At 36.9% G+C, this 16,148-nt stretch overlaps 1 protein-coding gene across 4 annotated transcripts in view; it reads left to right on the forward strand.

The window, feature by feature from the left end:
* Nucleotides 1–16,148, forward strand: part of LOC132257080 (protein pangolin, isoforms A/H/I/S) — a 58,267-nt gene that overhangs the window by 34,241 nt on the left and 7,878 nt on the right. The window contains exons 7-10 of one of the 4 annotated variants that reach the window (XR_009468238.1): nucleotides 3,958–4,186; nucleotides 4,851–5,016; nucleotides 6,156–6,225; nucleotides 10,208–10,471. Coding sequence is in view for 2 of the 4 variants with exons in the window: in XM_059753807.1 (XP_059609790.1) it covers nucleotides 3,958–4,186; nucleotides 4,851–5,016; nucleotides 6,156–6,225 (465 nt within the window). In the remaining 2 variants the exon portion in view is untranslated. Of the gene's footprint in view, nucleotides 1–3,957; nucleotides 4,187–4,850; nucleotides 5,017–5,878; nucleotides 6,030–6,155; nucleotides 6,226–10,207; nucleotides 10,472–16,148 lie in introns of all 4 variants that reach the window. The other 3 variants (XR_009468239.1, XM_059753808.1, XM_059753807.1) reach the window with 3 other exon arrangements.

Here is a 16,148-nt window from a genome sequence, read left to right on the forward strand (position 1 = left end):
TCTCCTACCTTGATATGAGAGAATAAATTCCTATTAATTCAGCGGCAGAGCAAGGTGTCTCGCGAATCTCCCCGAAACAGCCAAACAATCAATTTACGCACCTGTGAAGGAGATGGAAAGTCACCCTATTAGCAGATCTGGGGAAAAGGATTAAAAAAAAAATCTTTCTCATGAGCTACAGATTACTGGGGCAATTCCACTCTGGGTCTCTTCGGCGAGTTGGCGCGAAATCACGGCGTCCTCATCTCCTTACAGTTCACTCAAACGCACAATTTGGCTTCCCCTTAATTCCTTAAATGTATTTTTCATTTCTATTTTATCCTCCCGCATAGCAACGATCCTCACTTAACTATCTTACGCGCCTCTAACTTAACTACTAAACTAATACGAAAACTTCACAGGAACGAACAAAGAATAAAATTGGACGACAAAATTGGGCTCATTGCTGCCCAAAAATTGTTTCACGAGTGCACTTGTACTCCAGTGGTGTAGTGGACTTGTGGTCCAGTGTCCAGAGCAGCTGACCTTGAACTGGAAGTTCTCCAGCTGTTCAGGCCAATGCCCGCTGATATCACTGCATTACGCAAGTGATAGTGCATGTAATGGTGCGCTCATGAATGCTCTCCTTGATCGCGCGTTATCCTCCGTTAAGTCGCTGAGTCGCGTGCGACTCTGCGATGGGGAGAGCGAGCGCACCATGGGCAAGTCACCTCCTGTTCTCATGAACAATTCCAGATACTTGTTTCAATCTATTGAAGTGCTTGGATAGATCCAAGCACTTATTCGCAACCTTTGTTCAATATTCCATTGTAAAGTATGAGGTTAAGAATTTATCAAGGTGGATGGTCCATTCCGACCGTGCATTGTTGTCGTTATCTGAATCGTGCTCTTTTGCTCCATCTCAGTTTAACCAATATACAGTTATTAACAGATATCGTCTACTATTACTTTCTTAAATTATTATGTCTTCTTAGTTCTCCATTTGTATTATTCCAATGTATTCAAGATGCATTGATAATTGAGGGCTATTGATAATACTATTTTCTTTTTTACGTATTTTTTCTGATTACCGATTGTTATTGACCATATAATATAACAACTCAGCACTTGAATGCATTACTAATTTTTGCAAAGCAAATGTGTCTACTGATGTACATTCTCCGGTTGGTAATCAATAGCGACTTTTTTTCTGTCAGCCATTCATTAGTTTTTTTTTTATCCCTTGACGTCAAAAGTATTCGACGATAATTGATTCTGGGTCCTCTGTGTCGCTAGGCGAAAGCGCTATCTACTGTACTATGAGGCCGCTGCATCTAAAGTATATTTGGTCTTCTGAATCATCTAGACCTGCAATTCACTTATTTTGAGAGTTGCTGTAACAATCTCATATTGATATGAACCTCTGAAAATTTGTGAGAGTTTATATGCATTATTGTTATTTATTGATGAAAAGTTTCTGGGACCTAGGGCACCGCAATTCCAGAAAGCTAACCCTACGGTTGAGCTCGAACCCCATAGCGCAGGAGAAAGCCAGAATTTCTTTAGCCTTCATTATAGCATATCTCTTAGGGAAAGAGTTTAAGGGATTTCAAGCGCCTTAGCTTCTGCTGCAGTAGTGCCGGGCATCAAAAGAGAATGTGGATATTGTCCTCGATGAATTCTTGACAACATTGGTTGTCAGTTCCATTTTGTGAAGGTGTGAATTTAATGTACAGTTGTTCGTGAGAAATCCTGTGAGGGTTCTCAGCGCAGATCTGTCGAGGCTAAGTGCCTTTTTTCTCCACCTGCCACTTTCATTTATGAAAGGATCTGATTTCCGAAATTCTAGTTGACATTTCCATTGCCTCTAGTTATCGTCGGTAGCCTTCTTATTGAGAGTCTTCTGAAAACTTCTCTAGCAAAGGGAGGGGGGGGGGGGGCATGCGAAGTTTAAGGCGATGTAGGGCATGCTGACGCTTTTTTGGTCTGTATATCCAGAATTGTTCGGAGCAATTTTCCTCGTTCTCCATGTATGGAGATATATGAGGGTTGAATTCGATCACTGTTTGAGCCACTGCTCCTTGATGCACTCTAACGAACCGTTACTTTTCACCTTATTTTCTACACTGTATGGAGATATACAGTGACTCGTAGGGAACAGTCGTCCAATTCAAATAGGGCCACTTGAGGCAACATTTGAATTTTTCGAGTTTGCGTCGAATTGCCAGAGTGTTCGGACGAATCAGATAAGCGCTCTGATAATCACTTTGATAATCTGGCAATGCTAAAATCTCGCGCTTGGAAGATTCCTTGACCTGTGGAGTGAGAGGAAAAAGGGATTAGCTGAATGTCTTGAAACTAAGCATCGTAATTCCTTATTGACGAGGGAAGATTGGTGGAAAAATTCAGACTTCTAGCTTTACGTGAAAATTCGAGGCACATCGATATGTCTTAGAGCCTCGGGTGGCGCTATTGGATTTGGAGTCACTGTACATCCAAGCTGTCAAATGACGCTAGTCTAAAGCTGTAAAATATAAAGAAGGTAGAAAAACTGTCAAATGTATCTAGAAAAAAGCCTATCTCTCCGTAACCGTTTTATTTCTCGAATATTGTCGGCAAATGTGCATATTCAAACTGTCGATTAAACCACAGTTCCCTTAGTATATACATTTTTATATAATTTTCCGATTTTGTTAGAACCGGCTGATCTCAAAAAATAAATCCGATCTATCATTTGCTCTAATGGTGAAAACAAAGCATTTGTCTGCCGATATATGGTCGACTTCGTCATCTCTTTTTTCACCACGCGTATCGTGTATTTTCCTTCCTACTCTATTGAGATACTATCTTCGTGTGTAGAGTCGCACAGAAATGCTGTGTTTTCACCATAAATAACTATGATTCTTCTGTCACAAAGATTCTGACTTGTCTCCGAGGTGTAGTATATTAACATAGATTAGATTAGAAGAGGGGGTGGCGTAAGATAACTCTTATATACCACAGCATCCAGGCCAACTTACGGGCCCTTTATGCATCATCAGGAGCAATTCCCACTTAAGGGCCAAGACACAAAGCTAACCAGTCATCCAGATTTTTGGTTAATTTTCAGACGGTACAGCTTTGGTCTTGTGTATTTTTCATTGTTATTATATCGTCCCTCTCCCCCGTTATCCTTTGATTTTTCCCACTCAGAGGCAAGGCTATTCAAGTCAGCCAGTCAAATTCACAGACTAGCAGAGCTTGACCTTGAGCGTGTTTGCCGACGATATCGCTATTTACAAGCGACACTAGTCTAGTATTGTGCCCATCTGTAAGTAAGGACAGATGCGAAATACACTTCCACAGAAGTTTCTACTTCAGTTGGAACATTTAACAGCAACCTTATTTGGGCTGGAATTTTTTATATTTGCCATTGAAGGGCTTAATATTTTTCGCATCTGTTGTGTTCGATCATTTGCAAGTGATGAGGATCAAACACACGGCCGTGATGTCCTCTATCGTGCGCTTTACCGACTGCACCACGGCCGCCTAGTATATTAACATAGAAGTAGATGATGCTGCAAATTGAATTTAATCCTCTTTAGAAGCACAATGTTCTTCCCCTGAAAGTCTCTCATGTATCTAAGCTCCTATGCATTGCAAGACAATCTACTTGTGTCTTTTTATCCTATCACTTGTGCTATTCCTAATATTCTCGTGAAGAAGTAAGCTGGAGGTTTTCGTTCAAGAATTTATCTCTTCACGCTCCTGTTTGGGTCATCGAAGGCAGGAAAAGAGACAAAATGTTGTCAAATCCCCTTTTTTATACCAGACCAACAAACATTTACATATGTCAGTAAAAATATTAATATAATCGGTTAATAATATTTTTTTTTTAATTCATATCAAATTATATGGTTTAAGAATGCAGAGTTAAACAATAAAGCATTGAATCAATTTTTTTACCTGTTAAACATACAGAAAATATGTTAATTACAGGTCAGTGGATCAGAAAAATATAGGTAGTAGCGGAAGCTCAATAAGTGGCGCCACCGGCGGTGGCGCCACAGCCATACCGGATGGAAAGGATGCTAATGAAAAAAAGAAGCCTCACATCAAGAAACCTCTCAACGCTTTTATGCTATACATGAAAGAGATGCGTGCCAAAGTAGTGGCCGAATGTACACTGAAAGAATCGGCTGCCATCAATCAAATTCTCGGTCGAAGGGTAAGTTCTTGCCTAAGAAAGCTTGAGACATAAATTTTGTTGAATATTGACCCCTTCTGTGAAACAGTTGTATTATTTAATTAAAACATGTGTGTGTGTGTGTGTGCGTGTGTATGTTGTGTGTGTCTTCGTATCATGGTTGTGCGTGATTCTGTGTATGCCCGTTTATTCAACTGAATTTTCCTCTCATATTGAAAGATGATCATTCCCTGTCAATGTCGTTGACACAAAGATATGAGAATCTCTCATTCTCTCTCTCAAGAGCTCGACACACAGATTAGTGGATATATGCCCAAAAATAAGGATTATTATGTTAAAAAGCAATATATTGTTTTCCGAACTATTGTACAACACAGAAAAATTGTTGTTATTTTACATCGGTCGACGCCTGTACACTGAAAGAGAGCAGATGAGAATAATAATGTAATATTTTCGGTGTAAATTGACATTCATTTTTGTTATTTTCTTCTTTGAGTTCTGTAGTCTGTTTTTTTTTGCTACTTTAACCAATATGTCTTTTTATAAAGATATTTTATAATAAAACATCATTTGCGAAAAAATCAGAGAAGAAAGTGACAGAAAAGGGTGTTTCAAAGGTGTGATAGTGTTCACAATCAAATTTACTTAACTAATATTTTTGTCCACATCCTTCCTTAACCTTTAGTGGCACTCACTGAGTCGAGATGAACAGAGCAAGTACTATGAAAAAGCCCGACAAGAGCGACAATTGCACATGGAATTATATCCGGGTTGGAGTGCACGCGACAACTATGGTTACGGTTCGAAAAAGAAAAAGCGCAAAAAAGATAGATCACCCGCGGATTCGGGAGGTATATGCCAAAGATAGAAATCTCTAAAGAATTTTTTTATTTCTATTATATTTGTCAATTTATACTACTTTTTTCTGTATTAATCATTCTTTTATTACTGTAATTTTCTTGTATGTTTTTTATCTTTTATCCTCCCTCTTTACCTTATCAATTATCCATCATGTCTGAGATCCGTTAGACCTCTCATAACTCAAAAAACAATACCTTTTCCATGGGATCACCATGACGTCATCTCCAGTGACCTTTGTCGTGTAGAGACGTTATACGGTGTGACCTATTCCATTTCACACTGTTTCTCTTCAAAAGAGTGGTGAAAGCAGAATGCCAATGGTGCGGTTGGACATATAAATTGGACTCGGGGTGGATGTGTGAATTCCTTATTGCTTTTTTCTGTTAAAATTCGTTTTTGATCGTAACATGCCGTGGGCCTTCAAGGCATTAATGTCATCTTTGGTTTAGTCATAATACTTTGTTTTTCGTTATGCACGCGAGTAATTGGCCAAGTACGCGAGGGCTCACAAGAAAGAGTTGTAGTGTACACTCCATCCTACCAATTATCGTGTAATTCAATAATTATTTGTAATACATGTATTAATCCCTTTCCATGCTCAAATCCACTGTTATGGTAGTGCTGGAGTGTGAGGTTTAAAGAAGAATGAATTTTGATTATAATCGATTTCAATGGCCTCTTTTAGTCCCGCGTGGCGTGACAATTGTGAAATGGCAACAATGCAATTAATATACAGACGAATATTACAATTATCCTGTGCTGATCAATTGAGAGAGATTACTGAGTTGAAAAACATGCCATTTCGTAGCTCCATTGACAAATTAATCTTTCTCTGGCGGCACACACACACAGTGGCATGCACTCGGACGGGACGAGCAGGCGAAATATTATGAGCTAGCGCGACGTGAGCGTCAGTTGCACATGCAAATGTATCCAGACTGGAGTTCACGTACCAATTCGTCGCGTGGCAAGAAGAGGAAGCGCAAAGATGCCACTGACGGAGGTATAGAAACAAATGAAGACAAATGTTGAACGCCACCCAGTGTGACATTCTGCTGACACCCTCCCACGCCTATCCTTTCGTGCTCACCACCCTCAGATCTAACAATATATCTTCCCCTATCTACAGGTAACAACATGAAGAAGTGTCGTGCTCGATTCGGACTAGATCAACAGAATCAGTGGTGCAAACCTTGCAGGTATGACCACATTGACGACCACATACCCAAATTTATTTTTCCTTCTACCTACAAGGACACGAAGCTAACATGTTATAATTTGACTGCGACTCCATTTTACTTGTTTTTCTATAATGTGGCCACGTTGACAATTATACTTCATTGTATGAAAATTATATATGTATATGCCCTTTACCATTTCCAAGTTCTTTTTTACAAACCGACACGGAAATCCTGACACACGTTTCGAAATACAAACGCTACTAATGTAATAATCAATCGAATAAGGATAATAGGTAACAACGTCAGTCGTTCATTAAATCTGCCCTATTTTCTATAGAAAAAACCTGAACTTATCATAGAATTTATTTAATATTGATTCTCTGAATTTTGATTAAAAACAAAATGCTTGAGGCATATCTTAGTATATTTTGACGAAAATCTATTTTGTTGTATTACACAGAACTTTAGGCAATTTTTATTAAAAATTACAACAGATTTCAGTTTATAGGAATCTAAGCACCTTTATATTTTGTGTGGCAAATAAAAAAAATACATATTGGTTATCTGTACCAATGAATTTACAGTTTCTCACAAAAAAGAGCACTAGAAGTCTTCATTCCAAAATCATAACTTTCCTTTCTGCACATAGATGAAATTAAAATCTGTCTTAATACTTAGGGTAGTTAGCCCCTACCCCTCGAAAGTGATTCAAGTGACTTAGATATTCACAATCTTAGCAGACACGATATTTGCCTTAAAATTATGGTCTCTATATATAAAGATGGGCGTTAGAACCACTTATAGTTTGATTAGATTCAATGGTGAGTGAGGCGTATGGTAATGCGCCTATAGCGTCCAGGTCATCAAACGGGCCCATTATGCTATCCCCAATAGTATCCCACAAAAGGACAAAGAGACTAAACTGCTAATCTAAGATGTAATGCCCTCTTAAGTAAATAACTAAGTAATATGCCTTTGTGTTATGGCATTTGACACTATATTTTTATTATACAATTTTAATAATGTTTAGAGCAGTATAGTTGATGATTAGTTTTGAATTATGAGGGTTTGGAGATGGAAACTCTCCTCGAAAAGACGTCAAGGTGGAATTTCTCTGTCAGCATCGTTTATGCCACGTATTGGCGGGAATTTTTAAGCAGGATTTATTTTGATTTTGATTGATCCGACATGGAGAAAACCTTAGACTAAACGGCATGCGCAAATCCATGTTTTCAAGCGCACTAACTCTCAAATTTACACATTGCCTCATTAAACTCTTCTTAGTAACTAAGAGTCGGGGTTGGAAAGACGCTGAATTTCAGTTAAATCCGGCCGAAGTGGCCCGAACTGCTTGTGGCTCGGCGTACACTCTCCGGATTACATTAGATCCGTTTTTTTTTATCTCAGATTAAAAAATTGGATCTATCAATAAACGAGATCGGGAAAATTGTTTCAATCCAAAATTCTCGTTGTTCAGCGCATCTTCTTCACTGGCTGCAAGGAAGGCTTACCTTATTAGAGATTTTGGCTCTAGTTATACTTTTCTTAAGTATATGTCTTATTCAATTGTGTTCTTATTCCACATACAGTTTCACGTAAACAAGAAAATAATACCAACTTATTCACCTAACCTACACGTAAACACTTCTAGACGTAAAAGTTGCGATACATAACTAACAATAATTTTAAAATACACATTAACACGCCGAACAGACTCAACCTTTATAACAGTCGAGGGACTTTTTCGAGCGGAGACTTCTCTTTAGGACACTCGCTTTAAGACCCCTTATTTGCTCTAACGCTTCTGCGCTTTTGTGTTTCTGTGCTACAGTGAGACAGACAACGCCGATTTTAATGCTAAACGCGGCGCTATCGGTAAATACTCAGTTATACTTTGCAGACAGCAAAGTATCGCGGGAATCGACACAAATTATTTCAAATTAACAATTTAATGCTCCGTTATAGCAAAAAACACGAATTTAAAGTACATTTAATGCAGTATTTTTATCTCTCTTATTTCTTTATAAAATTTAAATTGTACAAAACTACTAAGCAATTTTTTATGTGGAAGTTTTTGGTGCCGGTTGTTACATGATGTTTTTTTTTTAATAATTGGGATGAAAATATAAAGTTCGTGACTTATTACATTGCAAGTCCTGTATGTAATACCGCGGATGGTGAAATCTTCGAGTAAACGCTAGCAAGAGCATCAGCGAGATCTAGAGTCGAGAATCAGATTGAATTACATTCATTCGAAACGCGTTGATCTTTATCCGGGGCTCTTTTGGTCCAGAAAGTGCAGAAGGTGCACTGATTCTGCAATATTCAGATGAGATATTGAAAGAATTCCCCTGAAAATATCATAATTACTAGTCACTAATCCTTCGTAGAAGATGCTGTTTCTTGTCTGAAGCCATCTTCTACTCTCACTTCTCTGCAATATTCTTCACACATTTCACGAAAAATTAAACATTTCTTGTCAATATCCAAAATATTGGCCTCGGAGTGACGTTCAAACACATTGGCACAAGAGTAGAACAGTCCGACGAGTGCCGAGCGGCTGTGCTAATCGCCCGAGCTGTGACGACACTTGAAAAAGGAATCGTACACAGACGAATCTTTTTTTCATTCTGTCACACCGCTGAGTGTATAAACTTGTTTTTCACGAAAATGAGAATTTTCACGGTGGAAATTCCTATGCAACGTTAAATAAGTGAAGCTGATCTGATCGTTTACCGCGATCTTCCCGAGAAAAAATTGGCCGAAATAAGAATTTTGGGAAAAAAAGGTCCCGCAAGGGCGTAAAAAAGTCCCGGGCTCGTGTAATCAATGTTAAAAGCCCAGTCTGTTCGGCGTGTAATAGACACCTGATAATGGAGGAAATTACTGTCGAAACACCGTCTAAGTCAAAATAAGTTAAAGTTTCCATATTTGCCATTCCAATAAATCCAGTACATAAAACAAAGGTTTTGAAAATTCAAAATTAGAATTTTAGACCACCATAACTTTAATCCTATTTCATTATTAATTAATTTGAAACTATTAAACCAGAGACGTCCTGACTTAGACTACAACATGCTTTAATCCATGCAAATTTATTTCTGCTGAAATCTTATCAGAATGTATGAGAGATTAGTCTATATACAGAAATAAAAAACTTATTCATAATGGCGGAATTCAAAATGACGTCATAGACAAATAATGATTGAATCAAACTAAACCGATTAAAGGACGTCACGCCATGTCTTCTCGTGAAAGTTTGGTTTTTGACCCCCTACATCTCCGGTCCTAAAACACAAATCTTAGCAAGTTAGAGTTAGTTTGAAAGTACTTGACCATAGCTGCAATTTCTTAAGACTTATATAGAAGGTATACAATATCTTTCAAAATGACAGATCTAAATTTTTATTAAAAGCGATTAAAAAATCGTTCAAAACTCAAGCGTCTATAGCAGTAATAATATGTATTTATTATTTAGGAGTAGGAAAAATTTCCATCAACATTTTTTCAGAAAGCCGATACGTTAGGTTCAATACAACTAGAGTTATGGAATTTTTTTTATTTCAAACTTGGTGTCCTGAAAACAAAAGCCTAATGTTCAAGTTCATTAAATAAGTTTTCGTGCCAGTTATCACATAATAAAATTTGGTGTTGTTTATGTTAAAGAGATAAGCAAGTAACAAAAAGAAAATGTTTCTTTTATAACGCGGAAGAAATAGATGTGGCAATATTATTTTCTGAGTTACAACATACTTTGAACTTTTACTGCAAATCGTATGTCGATATCTTTTACAACTTAGGCGCTAGAAGGTCCGTACAAAAACATTAGCCCCTCTTCTATCGTAATATTTCTTTATATTTAGTCCAAGTCTTGAAATATTGATTTTCATCCAGCTAGAGTAATTTAGTTAGATATCTAGGAAACAATTGTCCTTATTCGATTGTTATCAGTAGCCTGTGTCATCACTTAAGACTCACTATTAATTTCTCTCACGCGAAGTCCGGTACTGCCAGTATTAGGCGCAGGTGGCACTATCGTAGGCGTTAGCGGCGTGGCGGCCTCGGCGTCGTCCAGCTCGTCTACGTCGTCTGGATCGTCGTCGTCGGGACAACTTCTTGGTGCGGGCGCGGTGATCAGTGGGGCTACCCAGGCGTCTCCACAGGCGCCTACCTACGTCAATCTGTAGGGGGAAGCCGGAGGGCGACAGTGGCGCCCTCGCCAGCCCACATGTGCCAAATCAACGCACTCCACCGACGCCTCGAAGTCAGTTCGCCCAAGCTTTACTATTCCCCTTATTTTTATCTTTCTGTTTTGACAAGTCTTTTAACTGTTTTGCATGCAAATGCAGAGTTTCCACCACAATTTTTATACATTTAGTCTCATTTGTTGTGTTATAGTTATCCTAATCGATGATAGGACAAATACATTTAATGTAACGTTATAATTTTTGGATTTATAGTTGAATTTATAGCATGTTGGCTTTGTGTGATTTTTCGTTAATTATGACGTTGCTATATCAATATTATGATATACTTCTTGGATGTTTATTTGTCTTTTTGTTATTACAATCAGTTTTTACCAGCGCATTCCTGAGTGTATTATCTTTTCTCATAACTGTTTTTAAAGACAGAGAAAACAAATATGACGACACTTTTCTTAATAAAGAAAATGTTAGTGTTGGAATGTTGAAAATTTTCCATTATATGCAACACTTCTATTCAATTGAATTTGCTGATATCTCTCACTAGCCAGAAAAAATAAAAAAGTAACAGTTTGGCAATGATGGTTATATTTTTTTTCGAAAAGTCGCAAAAAGAGATACAATAGGTAAAAATTCAGACATTTTCAAAAAAAAATATTACAAACTTTTGTAAACTGCTATTCCATTTTACGTCGCATCATAAGCGTCACAAACATCGCATCACAGTTCTATCTTTGTATGGGCGCGAGTAAGAAAAATAGATTTTAAGTCTATTTATCTTTGTTGCTTCAGTGGTAGTACAGTTGTCAAAAGCTGGCGAAAGAGAATGTGCTGTGATCGCGAATGGTTCTTTTTTCACAAAAATCCAGCTTTCCAAAAGAAAAATATTTCGTGTACTTCTTCAGGAACTAAATAGTGCATCCTTATCCGACTATTGCGTAAGTGTTTTCTACAGTTGAATTGATGAATATTATGTATTTCTAATTGTGCTATTTTTTTTGTCCAGAAAAATTCGTTTCCTGTCACCCTATAATCTTATGAGATTAGGGTAGAAAAGAACAAAGATGGGGATGGAAAACTTTCAACAAATGCAAGACACGTATTATCTAACAAAAAAATTTCAGAGTGGCAGAAGATGCGAAAGATACAAGTGGATATACTCTCACAATTCCACTACACGACAACACAATTAGAACCAGATCGATAGCATCAGAGACGATCGCGAGGATTTAATAGGACAGAACTAAGGAATATGTGAATTTTTTGTGTGTAATAACAGATAAACAAGAAATACAAACAAATATGTTGTGTTACAAAGTGCCTAAAATTTATATAAAAAAAATTACTTACATTTTTTAATTTTCAGAATAATTGCAAACTTTGTGTAAGATTCAAATTTTTTGACAATCCCGTTTCAGACATTTTGCATTGAGATAAATCTCAGTTGTTGAGTCCTATTGGAATTACTTTTGTAAGTTTTTAAATCTAATTTGAAAACACATGACAATGGTCATCTTTATGCCGCAATCGTTAAATGCTGGATTAAAATTGATGCAGCATTTATTTGACAGTTCTCCGCACAAACCTGTCAAATTAAACCCTGCATTAATTTTAATGCAGGATTTCACGAGACGGAGTAAAGAGGCTCATTGAGCCTCTTTACGCCGCGCCGGATTTAAAATAAATGCAGCATTTATCTCAAGTCTAGTCCGACATGGACTAAAAAGTCGGCTCAAACTGCGCGGTTGCGCATGCGTGTGCGCTGTCGAATTCTCACACACATCCTCATTGAACGGCATTCGCAACTGCGCGTCAGGTTGCGACATGATTCGCTTTCAGTGTAATCCGGCCGAAGTGAGCCGAAGCGCTTGTGTCCCGTTATCAACGCCATGGACTAAAATAAAGCCGAATATTGGGAAATGCTACATTAATGATAAATCCAGCATTTAACTTGGCCCGGCGTAAAAAGGCTCAATGTCATTTTATTTCGAATGACAAAGTCAAAGTGCTTAACTGTCTTAGCACACATGAATGATCATTTTCAAATGTTTTTCCAATTTTTTTTTAAACGTTGCTTCTGGCCGTAAAAAATCGATAGAAATTATTTGTAAGGTGGTTTACACTGTTTAGATGTAAACTGAAGACTTGCGAATGAAATTGTAGAAACTAATTTCCATCTGGCGCCCCAAATATTTTGGAAAAATGTTTACGAGAGAGAAAAGTCTAAAAACGAAAGATAATAAGAAGTAAAAGATGGCGCATTTATGACAATTAGACTCTGCCAGCCCGGTAACCATAATTGAAGCACTATCTATCCTGGTTGGTATGTTGAAAATTGAAACTTGAGTGCTGATGATGACAATTCTATACAATCCGAGATTAAACCACAGCAAAACATGCGGAACAAAAAGAAGTATTATGACGTATCCATTCAGGAGTTCCTAATGCTGAAAATAATGTACGAAATAAATGAAAAAGACTCAAACAGCATGATGAAAGGAACGAGAGGGACCAAAGAGCGGCCGAAGCGTAACAATTCTGACTGAAGAGGATGAGAATAAAGTTGGTGGTTCTTCAGAAACTAAGCAGACCAAGATTTATTTTTATCATTTGTAAATTTTATCTAATTTAATGAATTTAGGAATTTAAAAAGTTTATTTTAATGATTGATTGATGATTGAAATGACAATAAAAAGCGTGAATATAATTCAAAAATTTTTACAATCCTTTCTGTGACTACTCTCTCCTGTTCTAAATAATTAAAATGAAATTCATAGTTGTATTCCAAGCCAAACATGTCCTAATCGGTAAGCATTGGATTTGGCAGTGGGACGTTTTCATCAATCATAATATTGTGCAAAAGAACACATGCGTTAATGTTTTTTGCGGTTTTCAACAACCGGTAAACTGAAGAGACTGTCGAATTCATAGCAAAATGCGATTTTTTTTTGTTGAAAAAATAATGCAGACTTTCAATTCTTGCGCTATGACTTTTCGAACTTTGAACTTTGATCAGAACGCTGCAAATTTGCGTCGAATGTTCAAAATGAATGGTCATTCAACCCCATATAAAAAGCACCAACTTTTTGTATGGTGATCAGAATATGGGATGGATGCTTGAAAAGGTGTATAACTTACTTTTTATTCACAAACTTAATAAAAAAAAACAGTAAATTACAGTGAATATTGTAAACTTAACTCTTAACCTTTTCGAAGAAAGTGAAATTATATGTTCATTCCTCATTTTATAAACAATCCGAAGAATTGAGTTACCGTGGATATTTCGCATTTTCACATCTGGGCGAAGTGTCATGTTAACCCATTCCGAATATTCGATATCCGACCAAATATCCGTAATAGTCCAACAAAAAATTATTATCTTTGTTTTTGGACCGAATATTGTACAAATTTATGAAAATTTAATTAGAAGCAATTTTATGCCTAAGTCAAGATCGCACCATTTTTAAAAGTCGGTGTTCCGCTAACATGTATTTTCCAGAATTCTAAACTTTTCGGAGCTTATTAAATTACCGTGTAGCTTAATACAATCCTGTGTATAAATTCCACCAATTACAAATGTTCCAACACAGCACAGCGCGAAAAAGGCCTTCAAATGGCAAGTTAGGACAGCCTATATACTTACTGTTGAATGTTCCAGCTGAAACATATGCTTCATTGCAATTTTCTTAACTCATTTTCAGTCAACCTCTTCGGAGATTTTATTTAGTTCTTCTTTAGGTGCTAAAGAACAATAGACATGTGTGATTTAGACATTGTGTGAAATATATAAGTGTGCATTAAATTGCTGCAGTTGTCGGATGAAAAGGTGGTAAATTTTTATGTTGTGACACCTATTTGTGTAGCGCCATTAGTTGTTCACTCTGCATTCACTCTTCAACTGTTGTTCCGTGTCCGATGTCACACACAATCAGCCCCTATCGCAGCTGAAAAACTCTTCCTGTCACTCTTCTCTTCTCGCCTCTTCACGTCTCTATGTCACACGTTATAAGATCTCAACATAGATTAGGTTAACTTTAGTTCTGTCCTATATCTGGTTGACATTTTCAAATTTTATTATTATGAAACATTGGTGAAGTATAGAATTATGCATCGCCAATCTTGAATAATGTGACAAGCAATATGCTCTAATATATACACATAAATATGAAAATATTTTCTATCACGGAAGAATATCAACAAAAAGTGATTTATCATAGAAATAATAAAAATCTGAGACTATACAGTTTTGAGATGTTATATAATTTGTTTGAAATACGAGGAATTACATGCTCGAGTTGAAAAAATGTGGATAAAAACACATGAAGCGCATGCTTATGCTATCTAGCTGAAATTTACTATAGCTCTGCCCTAGGTCAGCTATAACATACCAGAATTTGAGCCCGATTCATGCCAGATGGGGCTGAATAATTCAGAAAAGTGTATTTTGGGGTTGTTCAAAGTGGCGGACGGAGGGATGGGGGGTTGGATTTGACCAAAAAAAATCTTCATTACCACTGCACACTTTTAACCTTTGCCGCAAACCTCATGTCGATATGTTTATGTTTATGTTTATTCATTCGCCCATAAGTATAAAGCTTTTGTAACCGTTCTTTGCGTCCACCGACGTCTAAGTGTTGATGACCAACCTCCAGAGCAAAACGGTGGTAAAGCTCTTTCATAGATTGTATAAGCCTTCTTAACCATCTGTTACATAATGAGAAAAAAAGAAAAAAAGCAGTTAGGACGTCAAAAAGGTATATCTCTTACCGTTTAGGCCCCACAAGCCGGTTTGTCACGCTGAAAGGACGGGCGGAACGACAAACAGACACGAAAAACCAAAAAAATTACCCCCCCCTCCATTTTCGTCATATTTCCATATTTTACCGTTACCTGAGTCGATTGAAGTTGTTTTAGCGAGGTTCGATTTGTTGTGCGATTACAGATATTAGCTGTGATGTGAATCCCAGCTAGATGAAAGAAGATTTTATCGAGTCACCAAAGATGCAAATGAAAAATTAAATAACTGCAGTGGTGCTGCGATCCATGTCATTTTTTAATAGCAGCGCTACAGCTTTTAATTGCGTCCTGATAACTTCCTATGACAAGTTTCTGGACCTAATTAGGGCGAATCTAACGACGTCGAGACTGTGATGGGCACGTCTTGTCGACTTATCTTAGTCTTCAATATATATGCTTATATTTGGCCGTTGCTATTGACTAACTAAAATCAATTTGTTTTCATTTGAAATGTACTTATTGATCAAGGAAAAATTTCAGTTAATTTTGTTTTTGGCCATGTTAAGATTTTGGCTTCTAATGAAAATTTATTTCCAAGTTTTCTTGTACAATTTAAAACTTAAAGCCACACAATCTGAGCTCAAGTCATTTTTCCAACGTTATATTAAACTTGTCTTGTGTTAGTCGTTATCCTTTCGACGCCTTATTCGTTCATTTCCTGATTCGATTAATCTGAAAATTGTTAATTTTTAGTGTGTAGAATTGTGCTAGTTAGACTCCAATATTTTCGGCTTCTGAGTGAAATTTAAATATGTTCGTCATATTTTCCATGAAAAATTTTTACGAAAGAAATCTTTTATGATAACATGCATTGAGCAACCTTAGATAAATAATATTAAACTATTTAAGTATTTCATCAACTTTCACTCAATAATATGCGAAATCCTTTAACACGCCGAACAGACTCAACCTTTATAACAGTCGAGGGACTTTTTCGAGCGG

This window comes from Phlebotomus argentipes, unplaced genomic scaffold (genome assembly GCF_947086385.1).
Source record: "Phlebotomus argentipes unplaced genomic scaffold, Phlebotomus argentipes genome assembly contig_75, whole genome shotgun sequence".
Taxonomy (NCBI): Eukaryota; Metazoa; Arthropoda; class Insecta; order Diptera; family Psychodidae; genus Phlebotomus; species Phlebotomus argentipes.